The 19,632-nt window shown below is 44.2% G+C and overlaps 1 protein-coding gene across 2 annotated transcripts; it reads right to left on the minus strand.

The window, feature by feature from the left end:
* Nucleotides 1-2,261: 2,261 nt before the first annotated feature.
* LOC134465602 (BTB/POZ domain-containing protein KCTD1) lies at nt 2,262-19,363 on the minus strand. Of its 2 annotated transcripts, none has more exons than XM_063219363.1 (5): nt 18,937-19,363; nt 12,474-12,652; nt 10,832-10,976; nt 9,018-9,323; nt 2,262-3,055 (listed from the first exon to the last, which is right to left on the minus strand). In XM_063219363.1, exons 1-5 carry the CDS (start codon nt 18,943-18,945, stop codon nt 2,897-2,899), a joined length of 798 nt encoding a protein of 265 aa, XP_063075433.1. In that variant the 5' UTR covers nt 18,946-19,363; the 3' UTR covers nt 2,262-2,896. The 2 variants fall into 2 exon arrangements, with proteins under 2 accessions (XP_063075433.1, XP_063075432.1); XM_063219362.1 differs by lacking the exon at nt 18,937-19,363 and adding an exon at nt 13,740-14,736.
* Nucleotides 19,364-19,632: the final 269 nt, after the last annotated feature.

Consider the following 19,632-nt stretch of genomic DNA (forward strand, 5'->3'; position numbering starts at 1 on the left):
TCTCTAAAGACCAGCTCCAGAAATAAAAGTGCAGCTAATGGAGTTTGGGATGAGCTGAGCAAACGCACCGCAGCCCTGGCCCTGCAGCCCTTTCCCGGCAGTGAGGAGGGAGGGGGGGACTCTGAAGCCTCACCGCCCCGGGCAAGGACACAGTAAAACTAGAGCTCGTCAGAGGATGGAGGGTGGGTGGGGCGGAAGTCTGTGGATGTGTGCGTGCGCGTGTGTGTGTGTGTGCGCATGTACATACATGTGTGTGCATGTATGCGTTTGTAGTGTGTCTGTGCGTGTGCATGTGTTTATGAATGCCTGTGTGTACGTGTCTGTGTGAGAGAGAATGTGTGTGAGTGGCAGAGAGTGAGAGAGACAGAGAGAGACGAGAGAGAGAGAGAGAGGGTGTGAGAGAGAGAGAGAGAGAGAGAGAGAGAGAGAGAGAGAGAGAGAGAGAGAGAGAGAGAGAGAGAGAGAGAGAGAGAGAGAGAGAGAGAGAGAGAGAGAGAGTGCAGCTAATGGAGTTTGAGAGAGAGAAGGCAAATGAGAGAGTGAGAAAGTGAAATCAAAAGAGGGACAGACACATAGGGGTGTGTGTGGAGATACAGGACAATTTATTTTCCTCGTTCCACTAACATTATGAGAGAGAGAGAGAGAGAGAGAGAGAGAGAGAGAGAGAGAGAGAGAGAGAGAGAGAGAGAGAGAGAGAGAGGGCATCGGTTGAGATCACGTGCTGGATGCTGAAACTGTTCCCTATTTTTTAAGGGAGGAAAGTGACGCGGGCGGCCACACATGAATTGAATGGAAACAGACGCATTCACAAGATCTAACCACAGGCAGGCAGACATGGGCAGACACACATGCACACATGCGTGCACTCTCGCTCTCTCTCTCTCTCTCTATTTCTCTCTCTCTCTCACACACACACACACACACTCGTGCACGCGCGCGCACACACACACAGTGTTCAGCTCCATCTCAGCTACATATGTACAAACATATTCTTTCTCTTTCACACACACACAAACCCACAGACACACATATCCATGGAGCCTGGAGAGATATAAAACAACATTATCTGTTCTTCAGATCGCGTTTGGTTTGAAACAGATGCATGAAGCCTCTTCCAAGTATCCACACTATTCTGTTACCCTTGCTTGGCCGAGTTCATTGTTAAAGACCATATGAAGACATAGTATCTTCATCTCCAGTCAAAACGCACAAACAGACCAGATCCAGGACATTGGACATTCTGGATCCATTTTGTCCCCCACCACAAGACCGATAAACAACTTCAGTGCACCCAGACAATCTTTGAGATAGATGGGAAAGACGGCAGGAAACGTCAGGATGCTATGTGACACTTCAGTTTAATCATGGAAAAGGATGACAGACACAGGGGGGGTCAATACATGGATGTAAGCATTCACCAATTAATGTCCCTTCTCAACTGAATATAGATGATCCCTTGACCCCTTTGGCCCCATGGGTTTCATATTTATAATACATGCAAAACAGAAATGTGTGTGCCAAGCACTATGATTTTGCCCATGCTAAACTAAAGGAAAAGAAACAGAAGGGCATAGCTATGCTTTCTGCATTGATTTTAAGACAACCAGTTATCCTTGGTAAGACATTCCTCTCAAAACATAGCCACTTTTCAGTTTGAAATGTGAACCCCCTCCCCCTTAAAATTCAATGCATCATTTCAGTCAAGTGAGTTGAATTATTTTTGAGACTCCAAGTTAACTCTTGAAGACATAACATTATTACATTCGGTCAGTGAAGACACCCTTATCCATAAACAACTGTCTGTACATTTCAATTTTTTATGAAAATGCAGTTCTTCAGCACCATGAATTGGGCCACAGATATGAAACACTGTTATTTTCTGAGACAAACCCAAATGGAAATTCAAATGGCAGATGAACAGTTTTTAGATTTCCACAATGACTTGTTTTCATTTCATTGCAAGCTTGCAAGTCTTCTTCAATCACATCAATGCCTTGTGTGGGGGGAAATCCAGTGTTGCATGTGGTCTACACATACTTTCTAACCTACATTCCAATTCCACAGTTTGGGGTTGCCTAGTCGAAGATGTCTAATTTTGGAATCAAAGTGGCCATAAAGGACAATTGTGAGTATGTCAGCAAGATGTCAATATTTAGTCTATGAACACAGCCGCATCTATACGTAGCAATACAAAGAGAATATTATAGACAGATTCTGATATTTTTTCATAATGCAATGTGTGTTTCCAGACAAAGACATAATTGCATTAACATAATTTATATTTTTTTATTTTAATGAGTGGAGAATGTTCAATGACATCCTGGCATACTGAGAGATTACTTTCCATAAAAAGTTATTTGAGCTATCTTTACATACTTCAACTGTTTTCATTTTTGCATGTCACTTGTCCAGCAGAAAAAAAACAGTGGACAAATAGTTTTTAAAAATGTTTACACAACATGGAAAATGGAGATCACGTACACAGAGACAGAATTTTTGCAAAATTGCTGACTTCATTCTATGGGATGTTGCATGGAATAATAAAATAGTAGTGGTAATAACAAACTTCATTTTAAATCATATTTGAACAGGGTGGCCTTTATATACATAGATTCTTTTTTTCACACTGTAGCATCAAAGTTTTAAAACAAACTTCATCCGGGGACAATTTTTGTCTTCAAGGGAAAGTCACAAGGAAATTGATGATTTAAAAAAGTCATCAAATGTTCTGTATCTTCTTGTGGCAAAAAAAAAAAAAATCAGTTGCACTTTTCCTTTTTTTTCTTATGTACGTAAAAAAAAACGAAAGAAAAACAAAAACGAGTAACACACAGGAAGTGTCCGTGCTTCTGTGGTAAAGTTGAAATGTCTGGCGCCCCCTCAGGCTGGGAGGTCATTAGTCCAGCTGCTCCTGTTTTATCCTGTTTGTCTGAGGACCTCGCTGGGCCCGCCGCAGCTCCCTCTTCAGCACATACTCGCTGAACTGGGATGAGTCCACGCCACCACCGCACGAGCCCGAGATCTCAAACCCTCGCTGCTGAAGCCGCTCCAGGACCTACCACACACACACACACACACACACACACACACACACACACACACACACACACACACACACACACACACACACACACACACACACACACACACACACACACACACACACACACACACACAACTTAGTTAGGTATGTACCAATGGACCCTTACCGACCACAGAAAGAACCACATGTGGAAACTAACTGGTGTTGGATTGATGAATGGAAACTCTTCAGTGGGGCCGTGCAGACAAGCGTCGACTTAAAAGCAGCAGACTTTTCTGTGGTAATGGGCACGGGTTCATTAAAATCAACACAACACCCTGGAAAACACATGACTTCATGAAAAAGACAAATTTGTCTTCGACACAGACCTAATTTGTTGAACTCGCCTCGGAATTCATAAGACAAACTGATGAAATTCCGTGCAAGAAAACATGCAATCCCTCTCAAACTCTCACCCATCTCCAATAGATACCAAAAGACCATCTGTCAACATGCTTTTGAAACAAGGACCCACCTTTATGAAAACCACACCATGATGCATTCATCATTCAACTCTCACCTCAGGGTGTCTAAAGCTTTGCACTTGTCCCTACAAGTCAATGCTGTGTCCCAATATGCAATGGTGTTTGTCTTCACTGTAATTACTCTTTATTTAGACAAATAAAGACAAAACATATTTTTCCTTGTTCTTTTCAGGGCAAATGTCACTGTGGAAAGTTTTCTGAAGAGTTGGGGTTTTCCGCCTGAAGCAGTTTGGGTGACTTTTGTCAACAATTTTGGTTTAAAGGTTAAGAATGAGAAACAAGGCAGAGCCTGCTATGCAAGAATGTATGTGGCCATCACAAAGAAATCCAAAGACATGGCACACTTCAATGGTGGATTTCTCAGTATATTTTCACAGCTTGGAACCTAACAGCCTATTTCATCAGCAATGTGACCATTGTAAATGTCTGCAGTGACATATTTTCAAAAGGGTTCTGTGAGGCTGTGTGAGCTGGCGAGAGAGAGAAAGGGATGGATGGTTGCATGTCTGTGTGTTTCTGGTTATGCCTGAACGTGTATTTGTGTGCAGTTTAGTATGAGTGTGTGACAGAGAGAGAGAGAGAGAGAGAGAGAGAGAGAGAGAGAGAGAGAGAGAGAGAGAGAGAGAGAGAGAGAGAGAGAGAGAGAGAGAGAGAGAGAGAGAGAGAGAGAGAGAGAGAGAGAGAGAGAGAGAGACAGTGTGTGTGTGTGTGTGTGTGTGTGTGTGTGTGTGTGTGTGTGTGTGTGTGTGTGTGTGTGTGTGTGTGTGTGTGTGTGTGCATGCATTTGTGTGTGTGTGTGTGTGTGTGTGTGTGTGTGTGTGTATCTGTGAATGCATATGAGTTTGTCCCTCATTCTGCAGCCTCGCAGACATCCCCAGACGTGTCCTGAGGGCAGTGGGATCATCGCATTCCATCAAAGCGCCCCCAGGGAGCGCTGAGGCTTCTCTCTCTGTGCCACTTGGCAGCACGTCCCCCCACCGCCCCGGGCCTGAGCCCCCGCCAAAACTACAAAGGTCTCACTCTGCTGGCGGCCCCCCATCTCATCTCCCTCCCCCCAGTGTGTATGTGTGTATGCGTGTGTGTGTGTGTTGTGTTTGTGTGTGTGTGTGTGTGATCTCTCTCTCTCTCCCTCTCGCTCTCTCTCTCTCATACACACACACACACACACACAGCCTCCATTAGGCGCAGATACAGCACCCACTGCGGGCTCGCTTTAATAACCAAACAGGATTATGGGCCCTGCCTGCGGACTACCTGCCAGGGAGTGCACTCTCATAACACCAAGGACACACTGCATCCCTCTGTCTGTGTGTGTGTGTGTGTGTGTGTGTGTGTGTGTGTGTGTGTGTGTGTGTGTGTGTGTGTGTGTGTGTGTGTGTGTGTGTGTGTAAAATGGCTGAAAACAATAACTTTATTTTAGAACAACAGCATGCGCTCAATATATCACATTTTGTCCACGTAAAACATTCATTTCATACACAGATATGTCAGTTCTGATGCGCCAAGACTATGAATCATCATTTGGAAGTAATACTAAACGGCCACAACTAACTAGTAACATCTCTTATGTTCTCAAAGTAAGCTAGAATGATCGCCTTCAAAATCTGAATCATTCGTTCCAAACCACCTCACCTACCTCATCATCAACACCAAATCTATGGTGGGTTTATAAGAGACCCCCCCAATGTCAGCTACTTTAAAAAAAACCTGATGTTACAATGCAATTCCAAACAGCCAACAGCCACCGTTTTCCAATAGCCAACCTGTCCAATTGCACAGTTTGTCAGGCCATTACACCGCCAAAATCATTATTAACCTGTATAAATCATTATTAACCATTATTAAGCGGGCTTGCAGAGCAAGGCCCGATTCTAGTAATCTCTAAGTACAGTTTATGCTTGCTTGATTCTCTTGTGCAGGTCAATTAAAAATAGAAACCGCTTCTCCTCCTAGGCCTTTCGAGATAGAGACACCGTTCAAACACTAAAACGACCGGCTCGGCATGGAGAGTTCAAAAAATGCTTTTTGTGTCCATACCTCTTGTCGTTGAATGGTAGAATGCTCATGAACCAAGGTTCCGCCACTCTACAGATCAGAGTGTAGGAGGCTTTTTCGGTCATAAAACATCAACACTTTCACCTAGACGTTTAGTTGACGCATTGTTAGCGAGCTCTATGAGATGTCTCCAAACTGTGAAAGTATTATGTCCCAACTCCCATTACTTTTTAAATGGCAGGTGGGTAAAAACGGCAGGGCTGGCCCAATGGCTTTTCCCATTGACTCTTGAAGTGCCTTTCTGAAGAGGTCAGCACATCTTCCACAAGAGGTCCATTTGTGACTGAACCGTTTAACCTATAAACTTCATTCAAAGATCACATGTATGACTCTAATCTGTGAACAGGACATGTGCCAATTCTTTTTAGTTTTTTTAAAAACAGCAAGCTTAAGACCTAGAAACTGTTTTTGATTCTGCCCTCTGCCTTAGGCCGTCCGCACACTGGCTCCGACAGCACTGCGGCGCACTTTTGCTTCCGACAGAATTCGGACCCCCAAACCCAATTTCACACGAACATTGCATTGATAGTCAATGGGCGGCGCCGACAAAATAGAACTTGTCTCTAATTGCTATCCGACATCGGCGAATGTCCGCGGACATCGGCGCCAGTGTGCGTGGTTCTATTGAAAAATTTTAGCTGACCAGTGCTCAGCACTTTGTCGGAGCCGGTGTGCGGAAGCCCTTAGAGCATCATACTAACTGCCATACAGTCAATAAGAACAGGTGCTGCCATTAAAAGGTTCCATCTCAACTGTCACTTTCTCTCATCATTCTATTCTTAACGAGCACCTGCAACTACCATTCTAGAAGTCTATTGTTCAGTTCTTCGATGCAATCTGATATTGTCTTGCTGGAATGTTTATGACAGCCAGCTGCTTGGCTCAATGGTAAAGGTGCTGGATTAGAGATAAGGAGGTTGTGAGTTCGAATCCCACTCGGACCCATGTTGATTTTCAAAATTATTTCATATGCAGTGTTCCTTAGCCAACTTAAAATACCATGCATGTCATTTAGTATATCCCCAAAATGCGGAGCTACAACACTTTCAAGATGGCTGAATCCAAGATGACTGAATTGTTTGGCCCATAACTTCTGACTGGGTGGATGTATTTTTTCCAACATTTCTTTTAGCTTTGTTTTCTCAATAGTAGTTTGTTTTTAATTTAGGGATAGAGATATAAAAAATAAAACTGCTCATCTCTGCCCCAAGAGGCAAGCCCGCTTCCAGCATTTTCTGTGAGAATGCAATCTAGTTAACCTGGGGGTCCAGAGGGCCTGAGCTGCACTGCCCTACAAAAGGCAAAGTGCAGTAACTACGCTTGAATTGAAACTGAGAAAAAAGGCCTCCAAAGTATTGGTATTAGGTTAGCTATTGCAGTTACTGTAAATTTGACATAGCAATATGTCTACAATGGGACATATTTGGACCATAAGACTGTCAAGGACCAGTGTTATGGAGGTGTTATGAAGACCATTTTCAGTCTAAACTCAATTTGGAGATAATATGTAGTTACTGCACTTTACCTTTGTACCTGTGGACCTAGAAGGCCATAGGTAAAAATGCAAAGGTACAAGGCCTAGAAGAGCTTTAGTGTTCCCTTGGCACCAATGTATACTTCCATTTTGAAAGTCTCGAGTTAGAAACTAAGATCTTGCGTAAACCACATTTGATCCTATCAAACATCTTCTATTAGAATAAGATACTTCAAGCCTGTGCATTTCCTGGATCCATGTGATGTCAGGTGAACAGCCCTTTAGGAGACCTTCAGTTGGGAGACCTTTGGGAGTTCCCTTAGCACTGTAGATGGCAGTAGCACACATCTCATGCAGGCCGTCACCAAATGCAATAGAAAGACAAGAAGAAGGAGGGGACAACGCCCCCTTAGGAGACCAAACTTGAGCACACGCCTTTGCATTGGGTGGGTGGAGTTTGGGTTATCTTCTTCTGATAGAAGATGTTTGATCCTATGGATATAGGTGGGGGATATGAGTGGTGCACAATCATACAGATATGACCGACCTGCATCCACACTAGACTAACTACCATCCATGCTTCTCACCTGCACTCGGAATCAAATCTTCAATCACACATATTCAATATCAAAGGGATTGTATAAATGGACACACCTACACAGAGCTGATGTGGCAGTAGTATGCAATCACCAGTGCTGGGAAAGTTACTTTGAAAAAGTAACTAATTACAAGTACCAGTTACTTCTCCAAAAAAGTAATTGCGTTAGCAACTGCGTTACTTCACTATAAAAATAACTAGTTACCAGGAAAAGTATTTTTTGCGTTTTTCTTTTGCTTAAAATGTCAAAGAAACGAAAGTTAAACAGTTAAATGGGGTTAAACAGTTAAATGGGGTTTTCATCCGTGTTTTGTGATGTTATTCTGGCTGTGATGTTATTTTTGCTGAAGATGCTACTATCAAATATCTTCATGACCTAGGCCTATTATCAATGGTGAATGTTAATCCAGTTCACAACGTTTTTAGGGATGTGCTCATTTCTCTTCCACGAGATGGATTTTTTTTGCAACAAGAGCCCTTAACAACTCCGACCCCACAGTGGATAGGGGAAACATGTTTTCAACCACATACCTGCCGATTATTTTGTTGAGCTCACTCGTGTCCTGAGAAATCAGGTTTGGCTTGCCTCTGTCTCCCTCTTCGCTACAGCTGAAACTAGCTGCACGGGGCTTGGAGGTGTGCCACCATGCGATGTTGAGAGGTGCTTAGTGAAATTAGAGTCGCTCGTTACGGACATAACTTTGTTTCCAAGGCACAGTATACTTAGGATATACACATTTTTGCATTTGACTGCAACTAGCGTGGAATTATTCCGTTATTTACCGTTGGAACATGCAACCTTGTGGCTTTACTGCCGTTGTCTCTTCTATTCTTTATGCGCTCCCTGCGAACTCTGTGTAGAATGACTTGTGTTTACACGCGTAGGAGCAAGATAGCCGACACTCCGCCCACTTAACACTTTTTTAGCAAATCACGTTCAGCTATTTGGTTCTCATGCATGCAAAGGGTGAATGTGAGCATATATAAAGCCGGCTTGGTACAGATTTATGCGGCGTTGCCATTTGCTCCTTGATTTTGTCAGCAGCCAGTGCACACTGGCACTGCAATTCATAAAATTGTAGCCCGTCACATTACCTCCCGAGTAACTGTAACGGAATTACAGTTATGGATAAAGTAATTAAGTAATTGTTCCGTTACTCAAAATGAGGCTCCGTTAGTAACGCTGTTATACTCCAACGCCGTTATACTCTAGCGCCGTTACTCCCAGCACTGGCAATCACACATATGAAAAATGTCAAATGTTACACATCATTACATTTTCTGCATCCTGCATTCTCACTAACTACCATCCACACTGCTCACCTGCACAGAGTTCAGGTGGCAGTAGCCGTTGAGCGGGAAACGGATGACGTGCGTGGAGTCGTGGTTCCACCCGGCGTTGACGGAGTTGCACATGACGTCGCCGATCTCGGGGAAGATGTCCTCGATGAGGGCCTTGTCGCCGCTCAGGGTGATCCTCTCGCCCAGGTCGGGCGCCACCCGCACCACCAGGCACTCGCAGGGGCGAGACACCCGGTTGTGCTCGCGGTCCTGCCTCCAGCGCTCCAGCTCCGCCAGCATGGGCTGCAGCTGGAAGTAGCGGGCCTCCTCATACAGCAGACTGTAGTCCTTTATTATTAGGAGGACAGAGATGACGGGAGGCAGAGGGATGAATGGAGAGAGAGAGAGAGAGAGAGAGAGAGAGAGAGAGAGAGAGAGAGAGAGAGAGAGAGAGAGAGAGAGAGAGAGAGAATAGTAAAATAAAGAATGATATCAGGAGAGAAACAGGGAGAAAGTGTCTTTAAAACACCATGTCATCTCACCAGTCCCCCACCATCATCTGTCCTCACTTTTAAAAGGGACTTAAATTCAATTTGACGCCGAATTCCGATGCAAGAATGCAATTTAAGAAAAAAAAACTTGACTGAATGAGAAGCACCTGGCCATGATTGTTTCAGACTGTCTGAGAGAGTGACTGTGACCTCACACTGAACTCGGGCCAGTCTTTTGTCTTTGCTTGTTTTATCTGACATACTTTAAGCACAGACCCGAGCCGCCCGGCGGACAGTCCATCAGATAATGTGATTATTTGTTTGCTCTCAGGGCAGGTTTGTAATTAACAGCTAAATGGCATGTAGGCGCTGGCAAATCAGACTATGACAGCCCTTAAAGTAGAACATTCCTAATGAAAAAAAACAAGCAAGCCCACAGATGTGTTCTCCGTACATGTTCACTATTACTATTAGTTGGTCCATTTTATTTTTCAGCAACCCCCCCTCCCCCCCGGCCTCTTTTTTTCTCCCTTTTCTCCATCTAGGCCATGTCAACTAAAACCCCCCATTTCGCTCGGCAGTTATACCCTCAGGCACAAAGCAGACAGACAAGTTTCTAGCCAGGGTCCAGCAGATGAGGTTGAAAACGCCCCCACAGCAGTGCTGGAGTCTTGCTCAATGGCCTGGTGGCAATGAGTCTTTCAAGGACCTTGGATGTTTATACCCCTGTATACAAGTCTCGTATTCGGTGCCTGTTCCTGTGGGGATCAGCCCTGCGGTTTGTTTCATGCCTGGCACCCACACCGGCAGGATCACTCCCAACCCTCAGGAAAATGGCATCCGGTTGCACATTTAACAATCAATGTACACAGAGAGCACAATGAACTTGCGTGACCCAATATGGCGGCTTTAGAATGGGTGCCAGAGCTGAATGGCTTTAATCCTAAACTTAGCCGCAGCTTCGAGCGGAACAGCTTGAAAATGTCCTGCGTAGGCTTATTCGGCATGAACGTGTGCTCGCAATTTGCGCTGGCTGATTTTATTTATTTACTTTCTTTTTTTTGTTCTGGATTCCTGAGATTGGATTGGTTTATGCTGGGGGAATGACTAATGCCATTTGCTAAATGTAACTTCTGTGATCTCTCTTTCATGAAAACATGCCGCAAATGCATGCCGTGAAGTGGACATCAGAACGTAAACATTTCCAACGACTTGGCCCATTGCACCTCCCACCCAAGCTTTAATTTTCGACTTGGCCAAATTCTACCCCAAATCAGTGGCTGAAAAAAAGCTTAATTTTTTTTTTTTAAAGCAACCTTCCAATAGACCTTGCACATTGTATTTTGAATTGAGTCAGACACTCACTTTGAAGTCGTCTGGGATGAGGAGCTTCGAGGTCCTGAGGAAGTTGAGGATGTAGCGGAACATGTGACCATCCCTGTCAATGAAGTAGTGCTGCTTGAGGCTGTCCAGGACAATGGGCTCTGTGCCATCAAAGAGACGGCCAATTCTATCCACAGAGACAGTGTGAGAGAGAGAGAGAGAGAGACAGTGAGAGAGAGAGAGAGACAGTGAGAGGGAGAGAGAGAGAGAGAGAGAGAGAGAGAGAGAGAGAGAGTGAGAGTGAGAGAGAGAGAGAGAGAGAGAGAGAGAGAGAGAGAGAGAAGAAACGAGGAAGACGCAATATGAGGCAAACTTGTGGCACAAAAAGCAACAGCCAGCCAGTCTGAAATTCTTCAGTTGTACACCCACCAACACATACAGAAAATAAACATGAAAAAAATGGAATAATAAATAGATAAATAAATGAATTAATTAAGAGCTGTATACATAAATTGTGGATTAAACCCCTGGTCAGACGCAGAGGTTGGGGCCATCTGGTAGAGCCGGAGCCCCGGGGCAGAGTGCTCCAGGGGCCCTGCCCAGGGGGACAGCGTGGCCCTTCATCTCCAGATGGCCTCCATACCCTTTGGACCTGTACTGCTCCTGGGGCATCTGTCAGTGTGACAGAACTGCCTTTGTCTGAGCTCTGTGTTCAGCAGTTTAAGTACACCAAAAAACAGTCACAGTAACAGAAGGCGTTTTTCCTTCTTCTTTATTTGTTGCTTTTTTTGTTTTGTATATAAAGCTTGGGAATATTTACTGTTTGGAAAGTTAGGACCATGATGCAACGATGATGAAATGTGCTTAACATAAATGCATTTCAAAAGGCATAATTTATTCAGCAGTGGGATAAGTAGTGGGGATGTGACTGAAAAAAGTAAGGCTGTGTGTGGAGGATCACTGCCAAAAACGCACTTGACGCCAATGCCAAAATGTGCATTTCAGAAGCAGTCAGCCTAGGAAAAACATATACATGGTTTTTAAATTCTAATGAGTTTATCAGTGGAACATAATCTTTTTTTCAGATAAGGTCCTTCCAACTCTCTTGCAATGGCAGTCAAATGATTTTTTTGGCGTAAATTTTGGTGAGCTAAAGTGTCTTAATGGCTGGCCGGGCAGAAAACCAAGGAGTCTGAAGAGTGTGCTTTACATATAGACACTGGTACAATTTTGTGAATGTGGGACTCTCTCACAAGACACACTTTTTGACATTCATCTGATGTGTCATGGTGGGTAACAGTCACTGGACGCTGGTCTAATAAGGGTGACCAGGACAGACAAGGGCTACATTAGATCTATTTCACTTCCTGAACCACAACATGCCCTTCAAAACCAAGTCCAGCAAAAAAAAATGCTGGAAGAATTAAAGTCTGCACGAATGGACTGTGGAGGAAGGACTGCTTCATAACAGTGGCTCTCTGGCCATCTGGACATGTGAGTGTGAGAGACTCCCATTAAAACTAAACAAAACATTGTAACAAATAACTACAAATTAAATTTCCACTCGACTGTATTGTTTGTAGCGACATCTTGAGACAAGATATGGGAGACTGACCCAAAACATCCCCTCCCACCCACTCCACCACACCACACACACACACACATTCAAGACCGTGAAACCCACCTGGACTCGGGGTATTTTGTTAGTGTGGCCAAGCTGCTGGTGTACATGTGGCCACCGACGTCGATGTGCACTGGAGCGTTGGACTTGGTGAGCTGGGCAGGCGTGGGGATGCCCTGGTTACTCAGTGGGGAGGCTGGCGATCTGGTGATCATGGGCCTGGACATATTGGACCGGTTATCCTGTTAGAGACAACAAGCAGTGTGTCAGTTCACTGGGTCACCCACCACAATAACAATCAGGAGAAAATGTTTTCTTGTTGATTTGTGATGGCACGGTGGAAAACCCCAAAGGACATTTGTGGCCAAGTAGGTCTGGTTTAAAAAAAGTATTCTCATTTCACTGGTCTGGGATCACCCTTCAGAGGAGTGCATGTATCCCAAATATCCCATGGACCCATGACAGGGAGGAGGAGAGAGGCAACTTGTGTGTAGGACCTGATTTAACCACAACCATCACCACTGGCATCACCAGCGTTTCCATGTGCCCTTATTACAAGCTCTGGAACAGGGGCACTTTAGTGTGTCAAACAGAAAAAGACCTGGCACTGAGCTTTCAAGCCAACTTTGTAAGTTGAACATTAACTTAACATTTAGTTGTGGGAGCAACTGTGATGACGAAAAGGTAAATAAAATGCTGAACAATGTCTGACAAATAGACTACACATCTTTTGCGCATGCCTTCAAACCAGCCGGCTACCAGTACTAATTCTGGGTCAAATCAGAAAATTCAAGTATTACAACCAGTGTGTGCTTCCCCCTCTCCTGTGGCATTAACTGATACGCTGCAAGTGGAAAAATACAAAAATCTGAGCCTATTGCCACGCGCTGAACAAATTTAACATGGTAGTTTAGTGATCCCAGCAGAATGGACATCAAAACGTCTCGGCATGTTGGTCTCTAGAACTAGAGATCTAGGGACCAAACCGGCAACTTTATCAAAGCAGCGGTTTTATTACAGCTTTGTTTAAAAACGGACCTTTGATATTGTTCATTGAGACACTTTTAAATGACCACAACTTTCTCTGCCTTCTATGCAACTTAGGCAACCAACATTTTTTGGACTACACTACCGCGAGAACATCTCTCAATAGGCTACTACAAACAGCGAGCAGCTGTTCGAGATTCGTCACGCCATCACTTCGAATGAGTATACAGAAGCGATGTTTTGATAACGATCTCCCAAACGCCCCATCATACACCAGACATGACGGTTAAAAATCGCAGCTTTTTTTCTTTTTTGAACAGACTACCTGAGAAAATCAATTACCTGCACTGTCAAAGGGGCAGATTGTTCACGTGGGAGGGCGCCGTCACTCATGGACATCACAATCGCGGAATCTCTGTATTCTGCCGGACGGAGTCTTTTGGCTACAGTCTGCCCGGTACCATCCATGAAAGGTATAGAGGGTGGTCGGGTCTTGGTTTTATGATTTGTTAAGTCCATGATAACAATCAAATCCATAGGAGTTGCAGTCGACTCAGAGACAAATCTGGCTCCTCGTGTATAACCTCAGCATCCTTCGGTGTGCCAGCGACTGTAGGCTGCTAAATGGAACTGATAAGATAAACTAAAAAACGAGCTTCTTAAAGCGAAATGTTATCCAATGTGAAACACCCTTCTCTGCGAACGATAAGACTTCAGAAACTGCCGGAGGAAATTACGGAAATGTATCGTAAAAGTCCTACACATTAAATGATCACTCTTTGTTTAAAATTCCTGCATGTAGTCTCATTACGCGCGCGTCTAAAACATATCTGCAATTGTGGAGGTTTGTTAGTAATCCTTCATCGTGAGTCCGTTCTTTCACCTCCAGCTCTCAGAGCATTTCTGTCTAACGCACAGGAACAGCTTCAGGTGAAGATCCACACTTTCTAGTAGAGCACATCAGAAGGCGTGCACATTTCCCCGCACAATGAATGGAGCATATTTCAAATGATTGCCCGAGGTCCTTGCCACATATTGTCAGCGTTTAAGGCGATGCGGCAAAGACTGTGTGTGTGGAGGGAATAACACAACATGTATTTAAGCCCCAGTACTTAGTGGATGAAACTGTAGGCTACACTGCAGTCTGATAGTAACTTTGTGAATAAAACCCACCTCCTGTTGCTAATCCAGAAATCTCTACATTATCCAAACATCCCCGGGGCACCACTGACCTTCTCCACACAGAAAACTCCCCCATTTTCCTCTTGCTTTCCACATAAGCTTGGACATATTGTACAGAGAGGCATTTTGTTTCAAGAAAATAGCCACAGCCTCAACTGTACAATAACTGGAAATAATTATTCATAAACTTGAGCAGATTGTGATGAGGCATGTTATATGTTTCACTGCAAACACCTATAGCTTAAAATAATGGTGTATTAGTCCACTGAGTCCTGTGATATATTCAGGCCCGTTCAACAATTAAAAATATTACAAGTCTTTTAAAACCCATTTGCATCACTATGTTTAAAGTCACAGGTCTGATTAATTGCTAGTAGCCTATGCCTTCATTGCAGTAGTCTAGTACTGCACACATCTTTGCCATCAGGTAAATGGAATGATGTTGTGTGACTGTATGTCTTCAAGCAACCAAGTATCATGCCATACAAAATGTGCATATTTCTGGAAAACCCAAGGTTAAACAGTTTTTGCCTCCTTAAGAGATGCATGTAGGCGTAACCTGTTCTTGGAGACAGTATTGCTGTAAGAAAAATCCAAATGCTGCATCCTCAGGAATAACCCTGAAATATAGACCAGACAAACTCCTACTGCCTTCCCATCCTTCAAACATCTGAGAGAGAAATGCACCCATGAGCCCAGGAAAAGGGGATGAGAATAAATTATTACACAGTGCAAGAAGAAGAAGAAGAAAAAGAAGGAGAAGAAGGCACCCCGGCTTTTAAAACATCCACGTTTCACTTCTAAGTTGGAGGTGTCGGTTTCACACCTAGATACTCAATTAGCAATTAAGCCTGCCTTTGAGTGCTGGTCTTCGTGGCGGCGGCGGTGGCGGTGGTAAGGGGTGGGTGAGCAATCCCGGCCTGATTTGCATGCCGTTTGTGCCTGCGCTGATAAGAGCAGAGGCAGAATCCATGCATAGTTTTAAAAATTCAACTCCAGGATCAGTAGCAGGAGCCAGGGGGCCCGCAGGGTGCCGTGCTTGCTCTTCAAAAGGGGGGGACCTGTGTGAGGCAGATGGAGGAGTGCGTGGGATCACACTCCGAATGCAGGTAATTTGTTCCCTGACTAATTTGCGGAAAGATGGTGTGCGCTTGTGAGTGAGTGAGTGAGTGAGTGAGTGAGTGAGCCAGTCAGTCAGGGAGTGAGCGAGTAAGTGTGTGTGTATGTATGTGTCTGTGTGTATGTGTGTTTGAATGTGTGACTGAATCCAGCCGGCAAAAAAAGTGAGGAGGAAGAAGGAGGAAGAGAAAAGAAAAGCGAACAAGCTGCACTATGAAGCGGGCCACCCTAAAAGGCTTGTCATGTTCAGAAGGGGAGGTTAATGTGCCAAGGAAGGCAACATGACGGTTATCATTAAGGGGTGTGTGTGTGTTTGTGTATGTGTGTGTGTGTGTGGCTAGTGTCTGAGAAAGGGCCCCAGCGGTAGATGCCAGTGCAACACAACAGACACAAAGCACCAACAGATACCAACCTTAGACTTGGTTTTAATTAAGGGGGAGGACTTGAGTTACTGTACGTCTCCCCCCCCCCTCTGATGCTTACACACACACACACACACACACACACACACACACACACACACACACACACACACACACACACACACACACACACACACACACACACACACACAAGATTCTTGTTTACTTTAGAATGCATCAAATACCAGCGTGGAAATCCATCCCTTATGTTTGTTCAAATGTAGGTTGGTCCCTACATGAGGTAGTGTGAGGTAGTTTATCAGAATTCTACAACGTACATGTGCCATCTGAAATGGTACCAACCTGTTGCCATTTTCACAATACACCAATACTTTTCAAAACTGCTTGCTTATTCTTCTTTTTCACACAATTCTATCCTTTAGTATCCAGTTACTGTCTGTCATGTGTTCCATAACAAAATATCAATCAGGACCAGCGTGTTTACTTAAGCCAGGCAAAACATGCCACCCACACAAATGAGTAATCTTCATTTGATTGTGCTGACCACTTCCCCGCGTCAGAATATTCCAACACATCTGGTCCTGGTTTGGGCTTGACTCACATCCTGTGCTGTGCTTTGATTGTAAGACATTTTTTTTTCTCAGAACTAAATTTAAATCCAAACCTGCCTGAAAAGTATGCCCCGAATCTGCAGGCTACAGTGTTCACTATGCACAGTGTGCATGGCCCTTTGTTTGGTCATGCATGACTTGAACTTGAGAATGTCCAGCACAGCTACAGGCTGGGGAGCCTAGACTTAAAATAGAGAAGAGGCTTGGGCCCGAACTGTGCTCTACTGTACGTAGCCTACCACACAGGGGTGTCATTCAGGGGGTAAAGTGTGACTGGGGAGGGAGGGGGTCCAGTGGAGCTGATTGTACATAGGGCTCAAAATGTACTACTACGCCCGCCCCTGCTACTACATCCTCAAACTTGAAAAGTATGCATACAATGGATGTTGAATAGTGAAAAGTGAAAGCCCAACTGGGAAACTCCAACTCCCATTGTCATCGTGACACAGCAGTCCACGGCACACAAGTGAACACTGACTGCACCCAACAAAATTGCATTTATGCCTCACCCATACAATGGCGTCCGAAAGGGAGCAGTGCAGCGGGACGGTATCATGCTCAGAGTACCTCAGTCATGGAGGAGAGCACTGGTTAATTCCCCCCCCCCCCCCCCACACACACACACACACACACCCCACCCCCAACTAACCTGGCGGGTCGGGAGTTGAACCGACAACCTTTGGGCTACAAGTCTGACCCTCTAACGGTCTAACCTCTTACCCATGACTGCCCAAAATGTTTTAATAAGGCATAGAAGAAAAATGTTCCAAATATAAACTACAGATCATTTTAAACTCATCCAAATAGTTAATATGCTCATGGCTGTGCTGTCTTCCATGACTGATGTAGGCTACTGCCTGCTGTCACTGGTTTGTCATTTGTCACATACAGTAAACTCTTGTGTTGGAATGTGACATGTCTTCCTTAGTGCATAAATAATGCATAGCCTATTTATCACATGGGCATAGGCTACAGTTATACATCAACAACTGGTATAGAAATAGGTATGGATGGATAAGTAAGTCAAAATGAAGGTAATATGGCCTACTGAGTTACAGTAGCCTACAGTAGCCTGCCAACTGTGACCCCTTTGTATCATCTGCAGAGAAGGTAGACCAAACTTATTAGAAATCTGTGAAACTACGAACTACTTCAACAAACTATATATTTGAGTCTTTGGACCTACCTATGTTGGGCTAGACATACTTAACTCTGCCTCTAGGGAATAGGGGACTGTGGGCTATCAAACGTATCGTATGGCTCGTGGAACGAAAAGTGCCCTCAGCAGCGTGGCCAGTAGAAGACGATTGGAACGCGAGAGAAAGCCAGGTGAAAGAGTAGGTGGCATTGGTAGCTTAAATAGCCTATCTTTTCCACTACCAAGGGCGACAGAGTTTCTTGTTCGCAAGTGCCCCAGACGCAAATAGAGCAGTCAAGAGACAGGACAACTGGGATGTAACTGCAAGTGTGTGAGTGAATGTAAGTCTAGTGAATGGACATGTATGTTACATTCTTTTGATAAACTAATAACGACTCGAATCCAAATAGACTGCATGTCATGTCACACTTTTAGACCAATCGACGACCAGTGCCAGGGATAGATGATGTGAACGAGTTTTTAGAATCGCCAAGCGGCAACCAAAAGAAAGCAACATTTATTTTGTAGTTAGCAAAGAGTGGCGCTTCTTTACAAAACGACGGTGAGTACAAAGAGATGATTCATGAAATTGGCACTGACGTGTGTAGAATAGGTACCTCCTGTCTTACAAAATAAGAAAACCCCTCCGGCAAATTACTCCACAATGGCGTCTTTCATTAGCGGATCTGGGGCACTCAGGAAATGGAACTGGTTTAGAACAGCCAGGAGAACTAAAAAGAACCTCATTCGAAATGTGGATATGGGATGTGTAAAAACGTATGACAAACAGACGAGGAACCGCTGTTAATGAGTTCCACGGAGCCTTAGCAACACGCCAGAAGCGTGACGAGGGCTAGCTTGTATTTTCTCCGTGAAGGTCGAGTTAAGAAAGCCAACGAATTCAAAGATCATGCCGTACAGTGACGACGGGGGCTTGAAATACAGATATAGTAGAAAACACTGAACAATATCCAGGAAGTGGTTAAATATTTTGTTGGAACTGTGGCGCTCATCGCCTGGCACATGCGTAAAAGCGACTGCGCCCTGAATGTCCCAGTCAAACCAAGCGTCGGAAATAATACCAAAGCAAATAAATCCGCGCTTACCTGAAACATTGATGAACATAAAGTTGCTTTTTGAGAACGTATTCCTTCCGATTTCGCTTGCGATCTGCCTCCCTTGCTACACCAGAGAGAAATGCAATAGCTTGGCTAAGGTAGACAGAACAAAATACAGAGAATACTTGCTCCAGGGCTTCGAAACCCCTCAAGGCAAAGATCAGGATACAATTAGCTCATGTCTCTACCCCAGTCTAAACCAATCTGCAAAATAAAACTCCCGGTGAAAGAACAGAACATCGAGACAGTGAGCTGGCCTAGTAACTATATTTACATTTTAAATCATAAATTCTATAAATTTCTAGATGTAGCCTATTCGGCACATACAGCCTCACTCCCCTCCAACTTCTTCATTGCCCTCTACCACAGAAAATCTGATTTTAATCGTTATGATTAGTTTTGATGTAACATTCCCGCGGGCATTCTCTGCAAATGGATGGAGTGTTTCTTTGCCAAAAAGGAAAACAGCAGATGATGATAATTATATAGATTGTTGGTAAGGTCTGGGCTCTTGTTTTATGACAGTTTAAGGTCTAGAGTGCTCAAATAAATTCATACAAGAAACACATCAAGGAGATCCTAGAACTTGTTGATTTCAATCAACTTCTTTAATCAATGGATGGATGCTTAAAGGAAAATTGGCACTTTTTTTTCTCTCCCACTTTCCCTCTCCTCCCTATGGCC

This window comes from Engraulis encrasicolus, chromosome 16 (genome assembly GCF_034702125.1).
Source record: "Engraulis encrasicolus isolate BLACKSEA-1 chromosome 16, IST_EnEncr_1.0, whole genome shotgun sequence".
Lineage (NCBI taxonomy): Eukaryota > Metazoa > Chordata > Actinopteri > Clupeiformes > Engraulidae > Engraulis > Engraulis encrasicolus.

Bases quoted from the DNA above. Each gene is read 5' to 3' on its own strand.
- LOC134465602 (XM_063219362.1), bottom strand. From the start codon at position 13,934: ATGGATTTGATTGTTATCATGGACTTAACAAATCATAAAACCAAGACC. The intron at 12,653-13,739 runs GTAATTGATTTT...TGTCTCTAACAG, and splicing joins CTGCCCCTTTGACAGTGCAG to GATAACCGGTCCAATATGTC. The intron at 10,977-12,473 runs GTGGGTTTCACG...CTCTGTGGATAG, and splicing joins ACAAAATACCCCGAGTCCAG to AATTGGCCGTCTCTTTGATG.